Source organism: Mustelus asterias, chromosome 24, assembly GCF_964213995.1.
Source record: "Mustelus asterias chromosome 24, sMusAst1.hap1.1, whole genome shotgun sequence".
NCBI lineage: Eukaryota > Metazoa > Chordata > Chondrichthyes > Carcharhiniformes > Triakidae > Mustelus > Mustelus asterias.
The window spans coordinates 13584553-13601149 of record NC_135824.1 but is presented as its reverse complement, the minus strand read 5'-3'; the positions used below and the strand labels follow the sequence as shown (position 1 = coordinate 13601149).

General features: G+C 45.5%; 1 protein-coding gene across 2 annotated transcripts; it reads right to left on the bottom strand.

Moving 5' to 3' along the window:
- Nucleotides 1-181: 181 nt before the first annotated feature.
- Nucleotides 182-15581, bottom strand: det1 (DET1 partner of COP1 E3 ubiquitin ligase). Of its 2 annotated transcripts, XR_013500769.1 has the most exons (6): nt 15249-15581; nt 10917-12025; nt 5640-5830; nt 3100-3291; nt 1200-1615; nt 182-371 (listed from the first exon to the last, which is right to left on the bottom strand). XR_013500769.1 is itself a non-coding variant. In XM_078241315.1 (5 exons), the coding sequence occupies exons 2-5, from the start codon at nt 12000-12002 to the stop codon at nt 1426-1428; spliced, it is 1659 nt and encodes a 552-aa protein (XP_078097441.1). In that variant the 5' UTR covers nt 12003-12025; nt 15249-15581; the 3' UTR covers nt 412-1425. The 2 variants fall into 2 exon arrangements, 1 of the variants encoding a protein (XP_078097441.1); XM_078241315.1 differs by lacking the exon at nt 182-371 and having other exon boundaries at nt 412-1615.
- Nucleotides 15582-16597: the final 1016 nt, after the last annotated feature.

Sequence of the window (16597 nt, the reverse complement as noted above, 5' to 3'; positions counted from 1 at the left end):
CACCCTTTCTAAAGCTAGAACATTTCCCTGTCATTGTTAAAGGATAATAGAAACACGGTAGGAAAACTTGATTCAAAGATATAGCTGAAGAAGTATGATGTGTGGCAGTCAGAGGACTACAGTTGGCCTCAGCACCCCAATTAGGGAGGGGCCAAATTCATTTAGCGGTCACAAGATGGCTGGTGTGGGAAGACATTTTTAATTCCTCTTGTATCAGCCCCAAACTCAAAAGAGTACATCTTTTGCAAAGAACCTTTCATTGCAAACCTGAAATGAGAGAGTCCACTGAGGATTTAATAGTTTCTGGCACTTGTCCTCTGCAGACATGTGTTCTTGTCCGGTTTCTATCATGTATCTGTTGTATCTCTGTACTGTGATAAGTAAAATAAGGAATCAGAAGACCAGACACACTATTTTCTAAAAACTTTGATTGACAGTTGATGTGGTAAGTTCATACATAAAAAGGTGTTTTCAAAATGTAGCATTCATATGAAAAAATAAGTTTAAAGCCCATGTAATATTTCATTTGTAAAATTGGAATACAATAATTCTTATATAAAAAAACAAATTTTAAGAATGCATTTTACCAAGGACATTTCCACATAAAATTAAATCTGGCTTACATCACTGGTGGAGTAAGAATAATACAGTACCTTAAACTGGACAGAGCTAGTAGTTTACACCCAGTTTCACTTAAACAAGAGTCAAATAATGTGAACAAAACAAAACTGCTGGAAAATAGAACTGGATAACATTCTATACCAATGATTGAAAGCTTCCAGTAAAAGGTTCTTAATCTAGATTTTCTCTTCTCCCAGCTGAACTGAGCTGCTGTGCACTTCCAGCATCTTTTGTTTTTATTACTGATTATTACTAGCATTCTCAGGATCCCACTCACATCCACGCACACCACTCTCCCAGCCCCGCCCACCCCCAGCAATCTCCCAACCCCAAGATCGCCAATGAGACTCATTCATCAGTTCTTCCCAATTTAAAATTGGACTTCATTTCCCCCAAACTTGCAAAACTACAGACAAAGTTTATTGCACGGAGTCCATCATTTCCTACTTGGCAGTTAACCAGTGAAATGCCAGGCTCTGCCATTCTTTTGATATTTAATATATAATGAACTGAAAATGAATGACAGACACGGAAGGATAGGGATAGCAGTCCAGACACACCATGTACATTGGGTTTACCTTTTCAGCGGAGAAAAACGTTGTGTTAAAACTCCTGATCATTCATCCTGTCAGGAATCAAAGATGACTCAAAAGCCTGAATCTGACCTTAAGGGGCAGTTACTTTGCAGTATTATCACTTTTGACCAAAGTTCAAAGCTCCACCTTTGGTAGTTTCATGAGGTCCCACAAAAAAAGTACAAAGTGAATCAGAGCAGCACAAATGCTTTGAGATTGCACACCGCCTTCACACGCAGGTGTGCCGCATGTGGAAGCTAACCACATACTCTGCGTTAGTCCTTTGCACTGATATGGCAAATGGCTCAAAAGGATGGAAGGTGAAAGCTACCAGGCGTCGCACGGTGTGGTTAATTGGCCGTCCCAGCAGCCCAGCTTGGATTTTAAACTTAAGTAGACCTGAGTCTCGGGCATAAAATCTGAAAACAGAGAAACACAATTTTACTTTGTGAACTTCAGCCACAACAGGTTAGCAACACAACGATTGAAATATTACAGCCACAGCCGAGTTCAACAGTAAATGGCACTGAGACGTGAAGAGCTAACTGCTCCCCTTGGCAGCCACTAAGTCATACATGATGGCCAAATGCGCCACCTAGCTTGGTACTGTACTATACAGAACAGAAGGCTAAGGAAATTTGGCATGTCCGCTACAACTCTCACCAATTTTTACTGATGAAGCATAGAAAGCATCCTATGTGGATGTATCATAGCTTGGTATGGCTCCTGCTCTGACCAAGACGGCAAAAGAAAAAATACAAAGGGTTGTGAATGTAGCCCAGTCCATTATTCAAACCAACCTCCCATCAATTGACACCGTCTATACTTCCCATTGCCTGAGGAAAACAGCCACCATAATCAAGGACCCCACACACCCCAGACATGCTCTCTTCCACCTTCTTCCATCGGGAAAAGGACACAAAAGTCTGAAAACAAATACCAACAGACTCAAGAACAGCATCTTCCCTTCTGTCATCAGACTTTTGAAGGATCCTATCACATATTAAGCTTATCTTTCTCTTCACCCCATCTGTAGCTGCAACACTATATTCTGCATCCTTTCCTTCTCCCTTATGTACTCTATGAACGGTATGTTTCACCTGTACAGCACACAAGAAACAATACTTATCACTGTATCCCAATACACATGACAATAATAAGTCAAATCAAAAGGTCCTCTCCCTGGTCTGTACGGACTTAGGAAATCTCAGTTGTGCTGCCACAATTGGTGTGCGAGACAGGGGAGCTTTCATTCAGGTTCCAACTCCTGATCACTATCGAATGGCTCATGAGAAAAGACGCATATTTGTGTAGACATCAATGAGAGCAGGATCTGGCTTGGCTTTGATGAATATACCTTAGCCACCAGCCAAACCCATATGCGAAGAATGACCACTTGAGTAAAGTTCAAGGAGGGAAACCTTCAACTGCGGATTTCCATATCAGGAGCAAAACCGCAACTGCAGGAGGAAGGGAGAAATCTTTGGGGGAGGGAACACACAGATAGGTACATTGGAGTGCTTAGTTATGACATAAAACATTCCACCATACACAATGATGGAAGCAGAATCTTTTAAAAGGGATGTGGAGAAATACGTGAAGAGAATTTTAAAAGGGCATGGGAAAGGATAAGTGAATGGAACCAAATGGGTAGTTCTTTCAGAGAGGCAGCACAGGTACAATAGTGTTAAACTGATTGCTCTGCACTACCAAATTGTAGGAAAGTGATTCTAATATACACATGTCACTCAATGTAAATCTCTACAACTTATATGAACTCGAAACAGTTAAAACCAGTATCCTGAAAACGTAAAAACTATATTTGCCCACTTAAGATCCAACCACGAAAATGTCAATTTAACGAGACGTGTTCCTCTGGTTCAAGTGCAATGGATTACTTTACCTGATAGGATGATCACCACATGTCTTGGGCCTCTCCATGACAGAGACCCACTTGTCATCGTAGCTGAAGAGCGAGAGATCGAGGTATGGACTGCTGCTGTAGGATTGTGCACTGATAGGCAGCTGTCCAAGGAGTCGTCTCACTGCCTCAGTGTGACCCCCATATTTGGCATTCACGATAGTGTCTTTAAACCTGCAAACAAAGGACAAAGTTTTACCGATTGGAACGGAATCTGAGATTTATACGAAAAAGCAGCAGGAATAGGCCGTTCAGCCCCTCGAGCCTGCTTCACCATTTAACAAAACCATGGCTGATCTGATAGTAACCTCAAATCTGCATGCTTCTGCCGCCTGTCTTCATACCGACCGGATGAGTGGCTGTTTTCTTCGCTGACACAGGCACTCACGCAATGGGCACCAAGCACAAAAGCCCAGAAAAAAAAACTATGCACATGAACTCTGCTGCTGAGAATTTGATGGATACATTTGTCAAGGCCCACTACTGGATCAAGAGCAGTCAAAGTCACCAGCAGGACTGATACAGACATGTTACCAGCAAGAATTGAGGGAGGGAGGGAATGACAAACACAGCTCCTTATTGTGTATCGCCTATACACTTCAAACAGCTTCACAAACAACTAATCACTTTGAAGTTCAAGTGACTGTCTTATGTAAGCCAACACTGCAACCATGTTGTGATGACTGCACCCATGTGATGACAATATCCCCACAAACAGCAGAAAAAAAATGAATGGCCATCAACACTCCCAGAATGAATCACTGATTTCGAGGACACTTCTACTGGCAACCCAGGAGAAAAGTAATCCCACGTTCAGATTTGCATCTCCGATGCCCCAAATTTCCAGACTCATACAATATACTAGAGTATTGTATCTTGTAATTCCGTGTAAATTTATACACACAGTCGTAAAACACTGCTCAATATGGAGAATGTCTCGAAGGATTATTACCCATGAGTGTCCCATGTCCACGATGAGTTGCTACTTAATACAATAAAGTCTCAAAGCCATGAACTACGAAGCAAGCTGCATTGTCACATAAATTAGCTACACCATGCACGAAATGTAGAATAATTAAATTTATCACAGAATACTGCAGTGCCAAAGAGGCCCTTCAGCCCATCACGTCTGCACCGATGCATGAAAGGCCCTGACCTGCCCACCCAATCCCGCTTGCCAGCAATTGGCCCATAGCCTTGAATCTTAACAGAAAATTTAGCTTAAAGTCTAAAGTCAGTGATTAACCCAATTGTTCAGATGGCCAAATGACGAAACTCAAATGAGAGAAAGCAATATAATGGATATTTAAAGATAGACCATTGGTCTGGTGGCACAGTGGTAACATCCCTACCAACGGAGCGGAAGCTCTTGGAATCAAGTCCTACTTATTGGCCACAGAAGGAACAGGCATAACACAGTTCAACAGGTTGATAATCAGCATGGGAATCCTTCCACCATGTCCCCACTATTCCACAAAGGGGAAAGAAAGGGTGAAGATGTGTTGATTAAAAAAAAAAGGTCGGCCATTCATTTTTTGCTGTATTTCTCATTTGAATTTTGTTAAGTCCTTGGGATTGTCAAAGACAACTTCGGAGATTTGATCAACCCATTAAGCATTCACATTTCTTGGTAGTGCCTTCATTCACAGTGAAAGTCATTTTGACCGATTTGGCTGCACAGGAAGATTCAGCACACATATTGGACAGCTTCTCTCCTACACAGTTAGTCGTGATCCTTATGTTCAAACATTGCTGCAGTGTGGCATTACCAGTCAGAACTTTACATAAATGCCTACTGTTGGTACTGTACGAAAGGTCGAGTTTGCCGGAACACACCTGGGGTGGCACAGTGGTTAGCACTGCTGCCTCACAGCTCCAGGGACCCAGGTTTGATTCCAGTCTTGGATAACTGTGTGGAGTTTGCATATTCTCTCTGTGTCTGCGTGCGTTTCCTCCGGGTGCTCCGGTTTACTCCCACAGCCCAAAGATGTGCAGGTTAGGTTGACTGGCCATGCTAAATTGCCCCTTAGTAGCCCAGGATGTGTAGGTTAGATGGATTAGCCATGATAAACGTGTGGGGTTACAGGGATAGGGCAAGGAAGGAAGGACTGGGTAAAAGACTGGATTAGAGAGTCAGTGCAGACTCAATGGACCGAGTGGCCTCTTCTGCGCTGTAGGGATTCTATGGACAGAGTGCAAGCAGAGAGAGGTTCTGATAAAGGGTTACACCACCAAAAACATAAATGGCATGGTTCTTTTCTTTGTGGATGCTGATTGCCCAATGGCCCCTGTTCCTTGCATTTTCTGTTTTAACCTCAGATTTCCAGCAGTTTCAGGTTTCCCTGAAGGGCATAATGAATTCACCTGGGAAACAACAGCAGGCAAAATCAGAGAACTTCCCCAAAGCTAATCCATAACGTGTATGTTCATATTGTCAGCATCCTGCCTCTCTCTGGCCAATATATGCAGAAAGGAAGTGAAATATAAAGTAAAAAATCTCAGGTGGCAAATGGCTCACTCACCGTCGCTGGATCTGTCTGGCAAAGTTATTGCTGGATGCAGAGCAGGGGAACTGCACGGCCTCACTGTGCAGCGTGGCGTTCCGATAGAGATCACAGAAATTTTCAAACAGTTGTAAAAGCTCGTCACAAGTGTTTTCAAACACAGCCAGAACCCGGGTGGTCACCATGTTGTACACGACAAAGAATGACGGCTGCAGGGAGAAGAGATAGAACAACACAATGAGGGGGAAAATGAACCAGAGGTCAGCTACGTACTAATCAACGATCATTCACAATCAACTATTAATGCTGGACATGGTCTAGAGTTATAGAGTCATAGAGGTTTACAGCATGGAAACAGTCCCTTCGGCCCAACTTGTCCATGCCGCCCTTTTTTTTTAAACCCCTAAGCTAGTCCCAATTGCCCACATTTGGCCCATATCCCTCTATACCCATCTTACCCATGTAACTGTCTAAATTGTACCCACCTCTACTACTACTTCTGGCAGCTTGTTCTAGACCCTCACCACCTTGTGTGAAAAAATTGCCCCTCTGGACACTTTTGTATCTATCCCCTCTCAAATTAAACCTGTGCCCTCTGGTTTTAGACTCACCTACCTTTAGGAAAAGATATTGACTTTCTAGCAGATCTATGCCCCTCATTATTTTATAGACCTCTATAAGATCACCCCTCAGCCTTCTACGCTCCAGAGAAAAAAGTCCCAGTCTATCCAGCCTCTCCTTATAACTCAAACCATCAAGTCCCAGTAGCATCCTAGTAAATCTCTTCGGCACTCTTTCTAGTTTAATAATATCCTTTCTATAATAGGGTGACCAGAACTGTACACAGTATTCCAAGTGTGGCCTTACCAATGTCTTGCACAACTTCAACAAGACGTCCCAACTCCTGTATTCAATGTTCTGACCAATGAAACCAAGCATGCTGAATGCCTTTTTCACCACCCTGTCCACCTGTGACTCCACTTTCAAGGAACTATGAACCTGCACTCCGAGATCTCTTTGTTCTGTAACTCTCCCCAAAGCTCTACCATTAGCTGAGTAAGTCCTGCCCTGGTTCAATCTACCAAAATGCATCACCTCGCATTTGTCTAAATTAAACTCCATCTGTCATTCATCAGCCCACTGGTCCAATTGATCAAGATCCCGTTGCAATCTGAGATAACCTTCTTCATTGTCCACTATGCCACCAATCTTGGTGTCATCTGCAAACTTATTAACGATCTCATCCAAATCATTAATATAAATGACAAATAACAGTGGACCCAGCACCGATCCCCGAGGAACACTGCTGGTCACAGGTCTCCAGTTTGAAAAACAACCCTCTACAACCACCCTCTGGCTTCTGTCATCAAGATGTGGAGATGTACTTGATGTTCTGTCATTAAGCCAGTTTTGTATCCATTTAGCTACCTCATCCTGGATCCCGTGAGATTTAACCTTATGCAACAACCAACCATGCTAGAGGGAACTGCAACACCTGTGACGTGGAAAACCTGCTCGGAGTATGGAAGCAGCTGAGTGATGTTTGCCTCTGAAGCACTGATTATAATTGTAAATGGAGGGGAGAAGAGAGGCTTTTCAGATCTGCAACCATTTTTAAATGTTGTTTTAAAATGCTACGGTTTCTCCCATCCCCACTCACTCCAAGCACCTTTATTTTCCCCCATCCAGGATCCCTGGCACAAACCTAGACCATCAGAATCAGCAGGAGATCAACAACTAGAGTGTGTGCAATGCACAGAAACTTATCCTGGGTGCTGCACAGATGAAGGAATTGGAGGATAGGTCCACGAATTGGATGGATTGGATGATAAGCTGTAAAGTGTTGTTGGACAGGTATCCAGATTTTGAGAAGCTTAATAATGGCAGAAAGAGAGGTGGACAAAATCTTAGGAAGATATTTCCAGAAAACAAGACCAATGTAGCTGAAAGCACAATCACCAATATTTGGGTAATGTACGAACATAAAGTCATAATTATGAGTACTTGAACATTTGTGAAAGATTTTAAGATTCAAGAAGTTTGCACAGGTAGGCTGGAACATTTGGTGAGAAAGACGAGAATTTTAAAGTGGAGTGATAATTAAACTAAATGTGGGACAGAAACAAGCACTGGGGTTTAGACAGACCCAGAACTTGTGATGGGAGCCTCTGATGATTGTAATAGAACAGCAGAATATAGAAGTGACAAAGACACGTAAAAGAGTTTCAGCTTGAAACATTGTGATAGGGGCAGAGGCAGGCAATGTATGCAGGGAGAAATGAACAGTCTAGAGAGCGAGTAAGGTGTGGGATTAAATGCTTACTTTAGGATTGAAAAATACATCAAGGTTACCAACAAATGAAAGGCTTCTCAGCCAAGACCTGAATCAATCTGACATCTAAACTCATGCTTTCTAACTGTGGGAGCTCCACCACTGATTATACCCTCTCAATTTCTTACATTTTTCATACGATGCAGTGGCCATAGGAAGGCAAACTTTTGTTGCCCATCCCAAAATGCTCTTGAAAAGGTGGTGATGAGCTACTTCTCGAACCGCTGCAGTGCACTGTGCGGTTAGGAAGGGAATTCCAGGATATGACACAATGATAATGAAGGAACAGTGATTGTGTTCCAAATCAGGGTGGTGTGTCGCTCAATTGTGGTGTTCCCACCCATGCATCTGCTGCCCTTGTCCTCCTAGGTGGTAGAGGTCACTGGTTTAGAAGGTGCTATCAAAGGAGCTCGATAATTTGCTGCAGTGCAGATATGGTACACCATACTGCCGCTCTGGGTTGCTGGTGGAGGGAGTGAATATTTAAGTTGGACAATGAGGCGCCTGGATGGTGTTGAGCTTTCTGAATGTTGTTGGAGCTGCACTTGTCCAGGCAAGTATTCCAGTGCACTCCTCACGTGTGTCCTGCCCGGCAGACAGACTTTGCAGAGACAGGAGGTGAGTTACGACCACATAATGCTCGGCCTGACCTGATCTTGTAACCACAGTATCTGGCTGGTCGAGTTCAGTCTCTGGTCAATGGCAACCCCCAGGATGTTGACAGTGGGGGATTCAGCGATAGCAAAGACATTGAATATCAAATTTGAGATCAAGTTTCTCTCTTGTTGAAGATGGTCATTTTGTGACACAAATGTTACTTGTTAGCCCCAAATCTGGTTATTGTCTTAACCACTGCCCTGACTGAAATCAACTTACTCAGCAGAGATATTCTGAGATGGATCCTTTGGGGAAAGGATCAAAACTTTCCTCCACTCGACGCTGGCTGATCTGCCATGCATCTCCAGCATTGAGTGTTTTCGTTTCAATTTCTCTCCCAGGGTGAAGCATTTTTCAGAATTACTCTGAACGTTTAATTACATTTATACTAATAGGCATTAACCGAAACCTAGCCTATGCTTATTCAAATCAGTGCTGCATCGAAAGATTTGAGATCACAGACGTTGCTACACTGTGGAAGCAGTAATTTACGGATGGGAGGAATTTCAATTAGTTTATTTAAAAAGTAGCCATCTTCTAATGTCTCCTTAAAGTGAACAATACACAGTTCTCAAGCTGAGTGCTACGTGCTTTGATAATTTATCCTATTAGGTTTTACTGCTGTAGTGTGCGTCATGTTATACATTAACTCTTTAAAATGTTTCCAGCCTGGGCGGCTCGGTGGCACAGTGGTTAGCACTGCTGCCTCACAGCACCAGAGACCAAGTTTCAATTCCGGCCTTGGGTCACTGTCTGTGTGGAGTTTGCACGTTCTCCCCGTGTCCGCGTGGGTTTCCTCCGGGTGCTCCGGTTTCCTCCCACAGTCCAAAGACGTGCGGGTTAGGTGGATTGGCCGTGCTAAATTGACCCTTAGTGTCAAGGGGATTAGTAGTGTAAATATGTGGGGTCACAGGAATAGCGCCCTGGGTGAGATTGTGGTCGGTACAGACTTGATAGACTGAATCGCCTCCTTCTGTACTGTAGGGATTCTATGATTCAATTATGTTGGTCTGTTCCTGAGATGAAGTGAGGGGGAATGAAGGATATACAGGGGGTGGTTTACATTTCTTCCTTCCTCCCCATCCCCATACCAACTTTGCTGGGGTACAGTTTATATATGGCCTCTGATGAATCGCCCGTGCTTCCATTCCTGATGCGCGACAGGGCAGTACATGTTGGCAGGCTGTTCAACTATCGAGGCCTCACTGCTGAGCTCAATCTTATCCTCGCACAGATGCCCTTGGCAGCAGGAATCACTGAATCAGGAACACGTAACCCATCACAGGCTGAATTTGCACCGTGCACTAAATCTCTAAAAACTCTCTCTTACATTTCTTCAGCGCTCGGTATGCACAAAAAAATGTCAGAACACTGCGGTAAACGCTGAGCAAGACAGGAAAGAGGTTGATGGAAGCCTGCCGCATGGTCAAAAGAATATTAATTTCTAAGAAAGGGAAGGCGGGAATCCATGCTCCGATGTGGAGATGCCGGCGTTGGACTGGGGTAAGCTCCATCAGCTCAATACTATAATAACCAGTCCACTCACCACCAGATTATTGAGCAAACCATAGGTTTGTGCAAAAATAAATGCTTAAAATATTTGGAATGCTGAAATAAAAACACTCGAGTGCACAGATTCCTGGGAAGACCCAGAGCAGAACATCCAACAACCTGAGGCCAGTGTCACTGAATCCAGCAGAAATTCCAGAGTCAAAGTCATTTGAATGTTAGGGCCGGGGGTAACCAGTGTTTCCAACACATCAGGGGATGAATTTACCTGCGACACTGTTGCAGCATCAGCAATACCTCAGGACTCTGGTAATGTGCTTCAAAAATTTTTTTTAAAACTTCCCTGGCTCCTTCCTGCTAGATTTAGCAATATGCTGATAGTCAGAAATTCATGCTGGTTAGGGTACATTTACCCAAACAGGTGCCGGAGTGTGGCAACCAGGGGAATTTCACAGTAATTTCATTGCAGTGTGAATGTAAGCCTTACTTGTGACTAATAAATGAACTTTAACTTTAAAGTTTATTGTGCAGTAATAGTGCTATTACTCAAAGAACAACAATGTGGAAACCTCGTCCTACCCACAGCCCCAATCATATTAGGCACGAGTCCAGCCTTGTTAAGATATAAATCAATGCACGTTTAGCCTTTCCCCTAATGAGCTAAAAGGGACAAAACTTGGACCCAGTCACCCACCCTCCACCACAACCAGGGTCTGCGCAGCAACAGGTTGTTTCCATCCACTCATCATTTTAAGCCCCATTACACTGCCGTAAGCTGTTCACCGTTGGTTTGGTACCTGGGAAGGGTCAGTAACCCGGAGGGTCACCACGTCCTCGCTGGTGTACTTTATCAGGAGGTGGTTCTCATCCAGAAGCTGCATCTTCCACATGCGCAGCTGCTGCAACTGGTCAAAATACTGAAAGAAACGGCGCTTAGCCGCGGCGCTGCCATCGTGCTCTGCCCTTTGCCACAGGTACACCAGCAGCCGGTGCTTCAACGAGTTCAGTGTCTTTTCCTTAAAGGGGCGGGACGTGGCATTTTGCGCATCGCCTTGCACCTCAGGATACACAGCCGACACAGTGAGGAGGTCATCTTCGTAACAGAAGCGTCCAATGGTTCGAACGTCAATGAACGTCCCTTCTGGGGTAACCTGGAACACATGAATGGTCTGATGCTGCACTGAGAGAATAGCCAAGATATTTTTATACAGGTAAAGCCCTTGGTTGTGCGAGAGAATTATCTTGTCGCACTTGAAGGTCCTCGTGTCACAAAGGCTCCCCGTGTGCAAGTCAATGATGTGCAGAGAGTAGTCCTCTAACGGAGAACGAGGGTTGGGTGTAACGGACTCGTTGTTTCTGTAAACCTCAAAAAAGAGGGGATGAGGTTCCTCGGGGAGGTACGCAGCAGAGCCAACAATGACATATCGGCAGTCATCAGTGAACAAGCTGCACTCACGATTCAGGTGCTCCCCATTCGACGCTACGTTTGTGACATGCAGCAAGACAAAGAAGCGTTCAAACAGTTTACCGCGGATGTTGACGGACTGAAGGTCATTGGCGCCATTCAGCATGATCTCGCCATCGTAGCCCTGGAGGAGGTCCTCGGCTGCCTGGCAGCCCTGATACTCGTAGATCTCCAACGAGGTCTGATCCAGGGAAAACGCGATGAAGTAGCGACCGTCGGGAGAGAACTTGCGCAGGAAACACGGCGGCTTCTCTACGTTAACAACAGTGAAGTTGGGAAACACGTTCTGGTGCAGGCAGCGCACCATGTACCAGTGAGCACCTGGCCGGCCCGAATAGATCCTCCGCCGCTCCAGACGATAAACAACATTCTGATTCTCAATTCGACGAGGTTTGATGGTAGGTTCGTCATCATCCATTCTCAGCCATCACCACGTTGTCTCTGCAGCAGCACAGAAAACATTGAAAAGCAGAGTCAAGGCCAGGCTGCCACTGGGTCCGTACTCGTGGTATCAGAAAAACACAAAAGCATCATTACAAGCAATCTCACTGAATTGCTGCTAGTTATTTACCCAGAGTTTGTGTGTATATTCCGTACTTGATGCATTAGAGAGGGTGCAGAAAGGGTTTACAAGAATGGTTCCACGAATGAAGGACTTTGAGTTACCAGGATGGATGAGAGAAACTGGATCTGTTCTCTTTGAGAGAAGCTCGAGGGGAGATTTTATTGAGGTGTTCAAAATTATGAGGGGCCTGGAAACAAACAGATAGGAAGAACAGCTCCCATTTCCAGAGGGTCAAGGAGCAGAAAACACCAAATTAAAGCATTTAGCAATTGAATCAAAAGCGTCACGAGGATAAACCTTTTTTAGCCAGCAAGTGGCGAGGATCTGGAATGCACTGTGTGAGGTGGAAACAATTTTTCTAAAAGGTATTGAATAATTACCTGAAGGGAATAAATCACAGTGCTACAGGGGAAAGGCAGAAGAGTGAAACTAGCTGTGTTCGGCTCTTGCAGACAGCTGGCATGGCCACAATGGGCTAAATTACCTCTTCCTGTATTGTAACCTTTCTACAATTTTATAATGTTCTGGGATTTAATAAAATGGTACGTGTGGGTGTTTGAAATTTTAGTACTTTGCCCATTTGAACTGTAAAACATAGCAATTACAAAATCCTGTCCTAAAATTGGACTGTTCCCAGAGGACGCATTTTGAACAGTGTCAAGCACTGGTAGCACACATCGAACACCGGTGGTAGCAGCAGGAGGTTAAAGCACCCTGTGCTTAGTGATATATGAAGCAACCCATTTCTCTCACTGATCTGTCCTAAGCGTATTTGAAATCATTGCATTGTCTTGCCATACAGCCAGCATGGCATGAATTTCCAGTTACATCTGTAGCAGATGGAAGGACGGCATTTTTACACGGACAAATTGTTCGCCTGACTCACTCCCAACCAGTAGGGCCAGTGACTACCTTTAGTCTGGCTCCTACCTTTCCACCTGTCTGACTTAAGTGACCATGGGGTTATACCTCTAACAAAGTTTAAAGTTTATTTATTAGTGTCACAAGTAGGCGTACATTAACACTGCAATTAAGCTATTGTGAAAATCCCCTAGTCGCCACACGCCAGCACCTGTTGGGGTACACGGAGGGAGAACTTGGCATGGTCAACGCACCAAACTAGCATGTCATTCAGACCGTGGGAGGAAACTGGAGCACCCAGAGGAAATCCACGCCGACACGGGGAGGATGTGCAGACTTCACACAGAAAGTGACCCAAGCCGGGAATCGAACCCCAGGTCCCTGGTGCTGAGAGGCAGCAGTGCTAACCACTGTGCCACCCACAAAATGACAGCCCTCCTACAATATCAAGGTGTAGTCTCTAAGAATGAAGTGAGGGGACTGATGAAGGATACCACAGAACAATCCCCCACACTAAACTAGTTTAAGGGCGTTTTTCCTTCCTTGCTTTCTAGTCCTTGGACTTTTGTCTCTAATGATTCTCATTATTGAAGTACATCTGAAACTAATACCTGAACTTTCTCAGCCTATAAGTGATCCGAAACTATTTTTCTTTTAGTATTTTCTTTAATCCTCCCACTGAATTTAACTTGAGATACTGCAAACAAATTCTGTTTGCCAGAAAGGTATAATGGGAAATTTAGTTGCAGATTGTAGGAAAAGGAAGTGCGAATGGGATAGTAATTGCCTTTTGAGCAGAATTACTCACAATGACTGGGCTACTTGTGGAGGACAAAAAGGGACACCAAACTAGCACTAGTCAAGTATATGCACCTTTCCTGCCAAGTACAGCAATTGCATTACTATGCTCCAATGTAGGGCTAGTGTAAATGAGATTATATAGGTTTAGCTCAGTTGGCTGGACGGTTGGTCAGTGATGCAGAACAATACCAACAGCACAGGTTCAATTCCAGTACCAGCTGAGGTTACTCATGAAGGTGCCGCTTTCTCGACCTTGCCCCTTGCCTGAGGAGTGGCTTTCCTCAGGTTAAAATCACCATCAGTCCCCTCTTTGAGGGGAGTTCAGCTGATGGTCATCTGGGACTATGGAGACATTACCTCCTAAACCTACAAACAAGCAGTAGCTGCTTCAAGCTATCAATGGGCGGCACAGTGGCAAGCACTGCTGCTTCACAGCTCCAGGGACCTGGATTCGATTCCCGGCTTGGGTCACTGTCTGTGTGGAGTTTGCACATTCTCCTCGTGTCTGCATGGGTTTCCTCCGGGTGCTCCAATTTCCTCCCAGTCCAAAGATGTGCGGGTTAGGTTGATTGGCCATGCTAAAAAATGCCCTTAGTGTCCTGAGATGTGTAGGTTAGAGGGATTAGTGGGTAAATATGTAGGGATATGGGGGTAGGGCCTGGGTGGGATTGTGGTCAGTGCAGACACGATGGGCCGAATGGCCTCTTTCTGTACTGTAGGGTTTCTATGATTTCTATGGGGTTATGGGCTGAGTGGGATTGTGGTTGGTGCAGACTCGATGGGCCAAATGGCCTCCTTCAGCACTGCAGGATTCTATGGTAATGTTAGCACTCTGGGAACAGCATAATTGAGAAATAGGCGGATAGATACAGGCTTCGGATGGCAGAATTGTGAAGCAAAGTGAGGGCAGCACAGTGGTTAGCGCTGCTGCCTCGCAGCGCCAGGGACCTGGGTTCGATGCCTAGCTTGGGTCATTGTCTGTGAGGAGTCTGCACGTTCTCCCCATGGGTTTCCTCTGGCTGCTCCGGTTTCCCCTCTCAGTCTGAAAGATTTGCTGGTTAGGTGCATTGACCATGCTAAAAGTTTCCCTCAGTGTACCCGAATAGGTGCTGGAGTGTGGCGACTGGGGGATTTTCACAGTAACTTCATTGCAGTGTTACTGTCAGCCTACTTGTGACACTAATAAATAAAAAACTTATACCATCCTCAAAGTCCAATCTCAAATTAAGCCTTTAAACAGAAAGCGGAGAATAATAGCAAAGTTAATGCTGCACAAGTACAGGAATCACCACTGAACGGGGCTGACAATGCAGGGTCTCAGGTTGATGGTGACCACAGGCTGATGTCCCCATGCTTGTTGCCACGGTCCCCGGTCTCTCTCTCTGTGCCCCAGCGTTGCTCTGCATGCTCGGGCTCCACACATGGCCCTGTGCTCACCTGATGCACACGGTGTAAGAGCCGGGCCTCCCGCTCACCGCTCCGCACCGGCTCAAACTCGTGGCGTCTACCTCACACTGCACCGCTCCCAAGACAGTCAGCCGGCGCCCGGCGGCCTATCCCACACTGCACCGCTCCCGGGACAGTCAGCCGGCGCCCGGCGGCCTATCCCACACTGCACCGCTCCCGGGACAGTCAGTCAGTCAGCCGGCGGCCTTTCCCACACTGCACCGCTCCCGGGACAGTCAGTCAGCCGGCGCCCGGCGGCCTATCCCACACTGCACCGCTCCCGGGACAGTCAGTCAGCCGGCGCCCTATCCCACACTGCACCGCGCCAGGAGATTTACCCTGCACTTTCCCCTATTGCCTGTAGAGGGAGTTTAGCTCCTATTCTAATGCTGCATCCTGGCATTGCCACATTTTACACCAACACCTGACTAAATATAATCCCCAATAAATAAACCAATAAAAATGTTGAACTTTTCCCCCCATTTTAATCCCCTCCTTCCCGCACAAACACTCATTTATGGGGATAACGCATGGTGGTCAACTCTTAAAGAAAAAAATAAGGGAACACTTTGATCCAAGGTGAATAATTTTAGGGGAATGAATGAAGTTTCAGGTGAAGCTGTGTGACCAGGAGTGTTGGGATGATGCAGGGGTTCCTAATTACCATAAGAGAGAGAGGGAGAGAGGGAGGGAGGGAGGGAGGGAGAGAGAGAGGGAGGGAGGGAGAGAGAGAGGGAGGGAGGGAGAGAGAGAGGGAGGGAGGGAGGGAGGGAGAGAGGTGTTGCTCAAAGCAATCCAATTTTACACCTTGTCTTGTGGGATCATAACATTATCGTCTTTCCAGATAAAAGCAAAATACTGCGGATGCCGGAATCGAAAACAAGGACAAGAAATGCTGGAAAATCTCAGCAGGTCTGACAGCATCTGCGGAGAGAGAATGTTTTGAGTCTGGGTGTCTCCGACAAAGCATCCAAAGGGAGGAGGAGCATGAACGAGACGTCCAGGGGGCATCCACCCTGGACACTCCAAATCCCCTCTGCCTGTGATCCTATCAGCTCCAGCAGGACAGGCTGAGGAGGCTGGACCTGTCCCAGAGAAGGAGACCTTTAGCAGGTCAGAGCCCTCCGGGCCTTGTCCGAGAGGACGCCTGTTCTAGCTATCTCAGACAACAGTGCATAGCAAGAAGTCTTACTGTGCCCACCCCACTTCAACATCAACATCAGTGCACAGTAGTCAGCAAGCTGCTGCCACCTAATGACGGGTGTCAGGACTGCACCTAGATGGTTGCAACAGAGTTAGGAAAATTAAGAAATGTTGAATGCACAATGGTGGAATGGGTG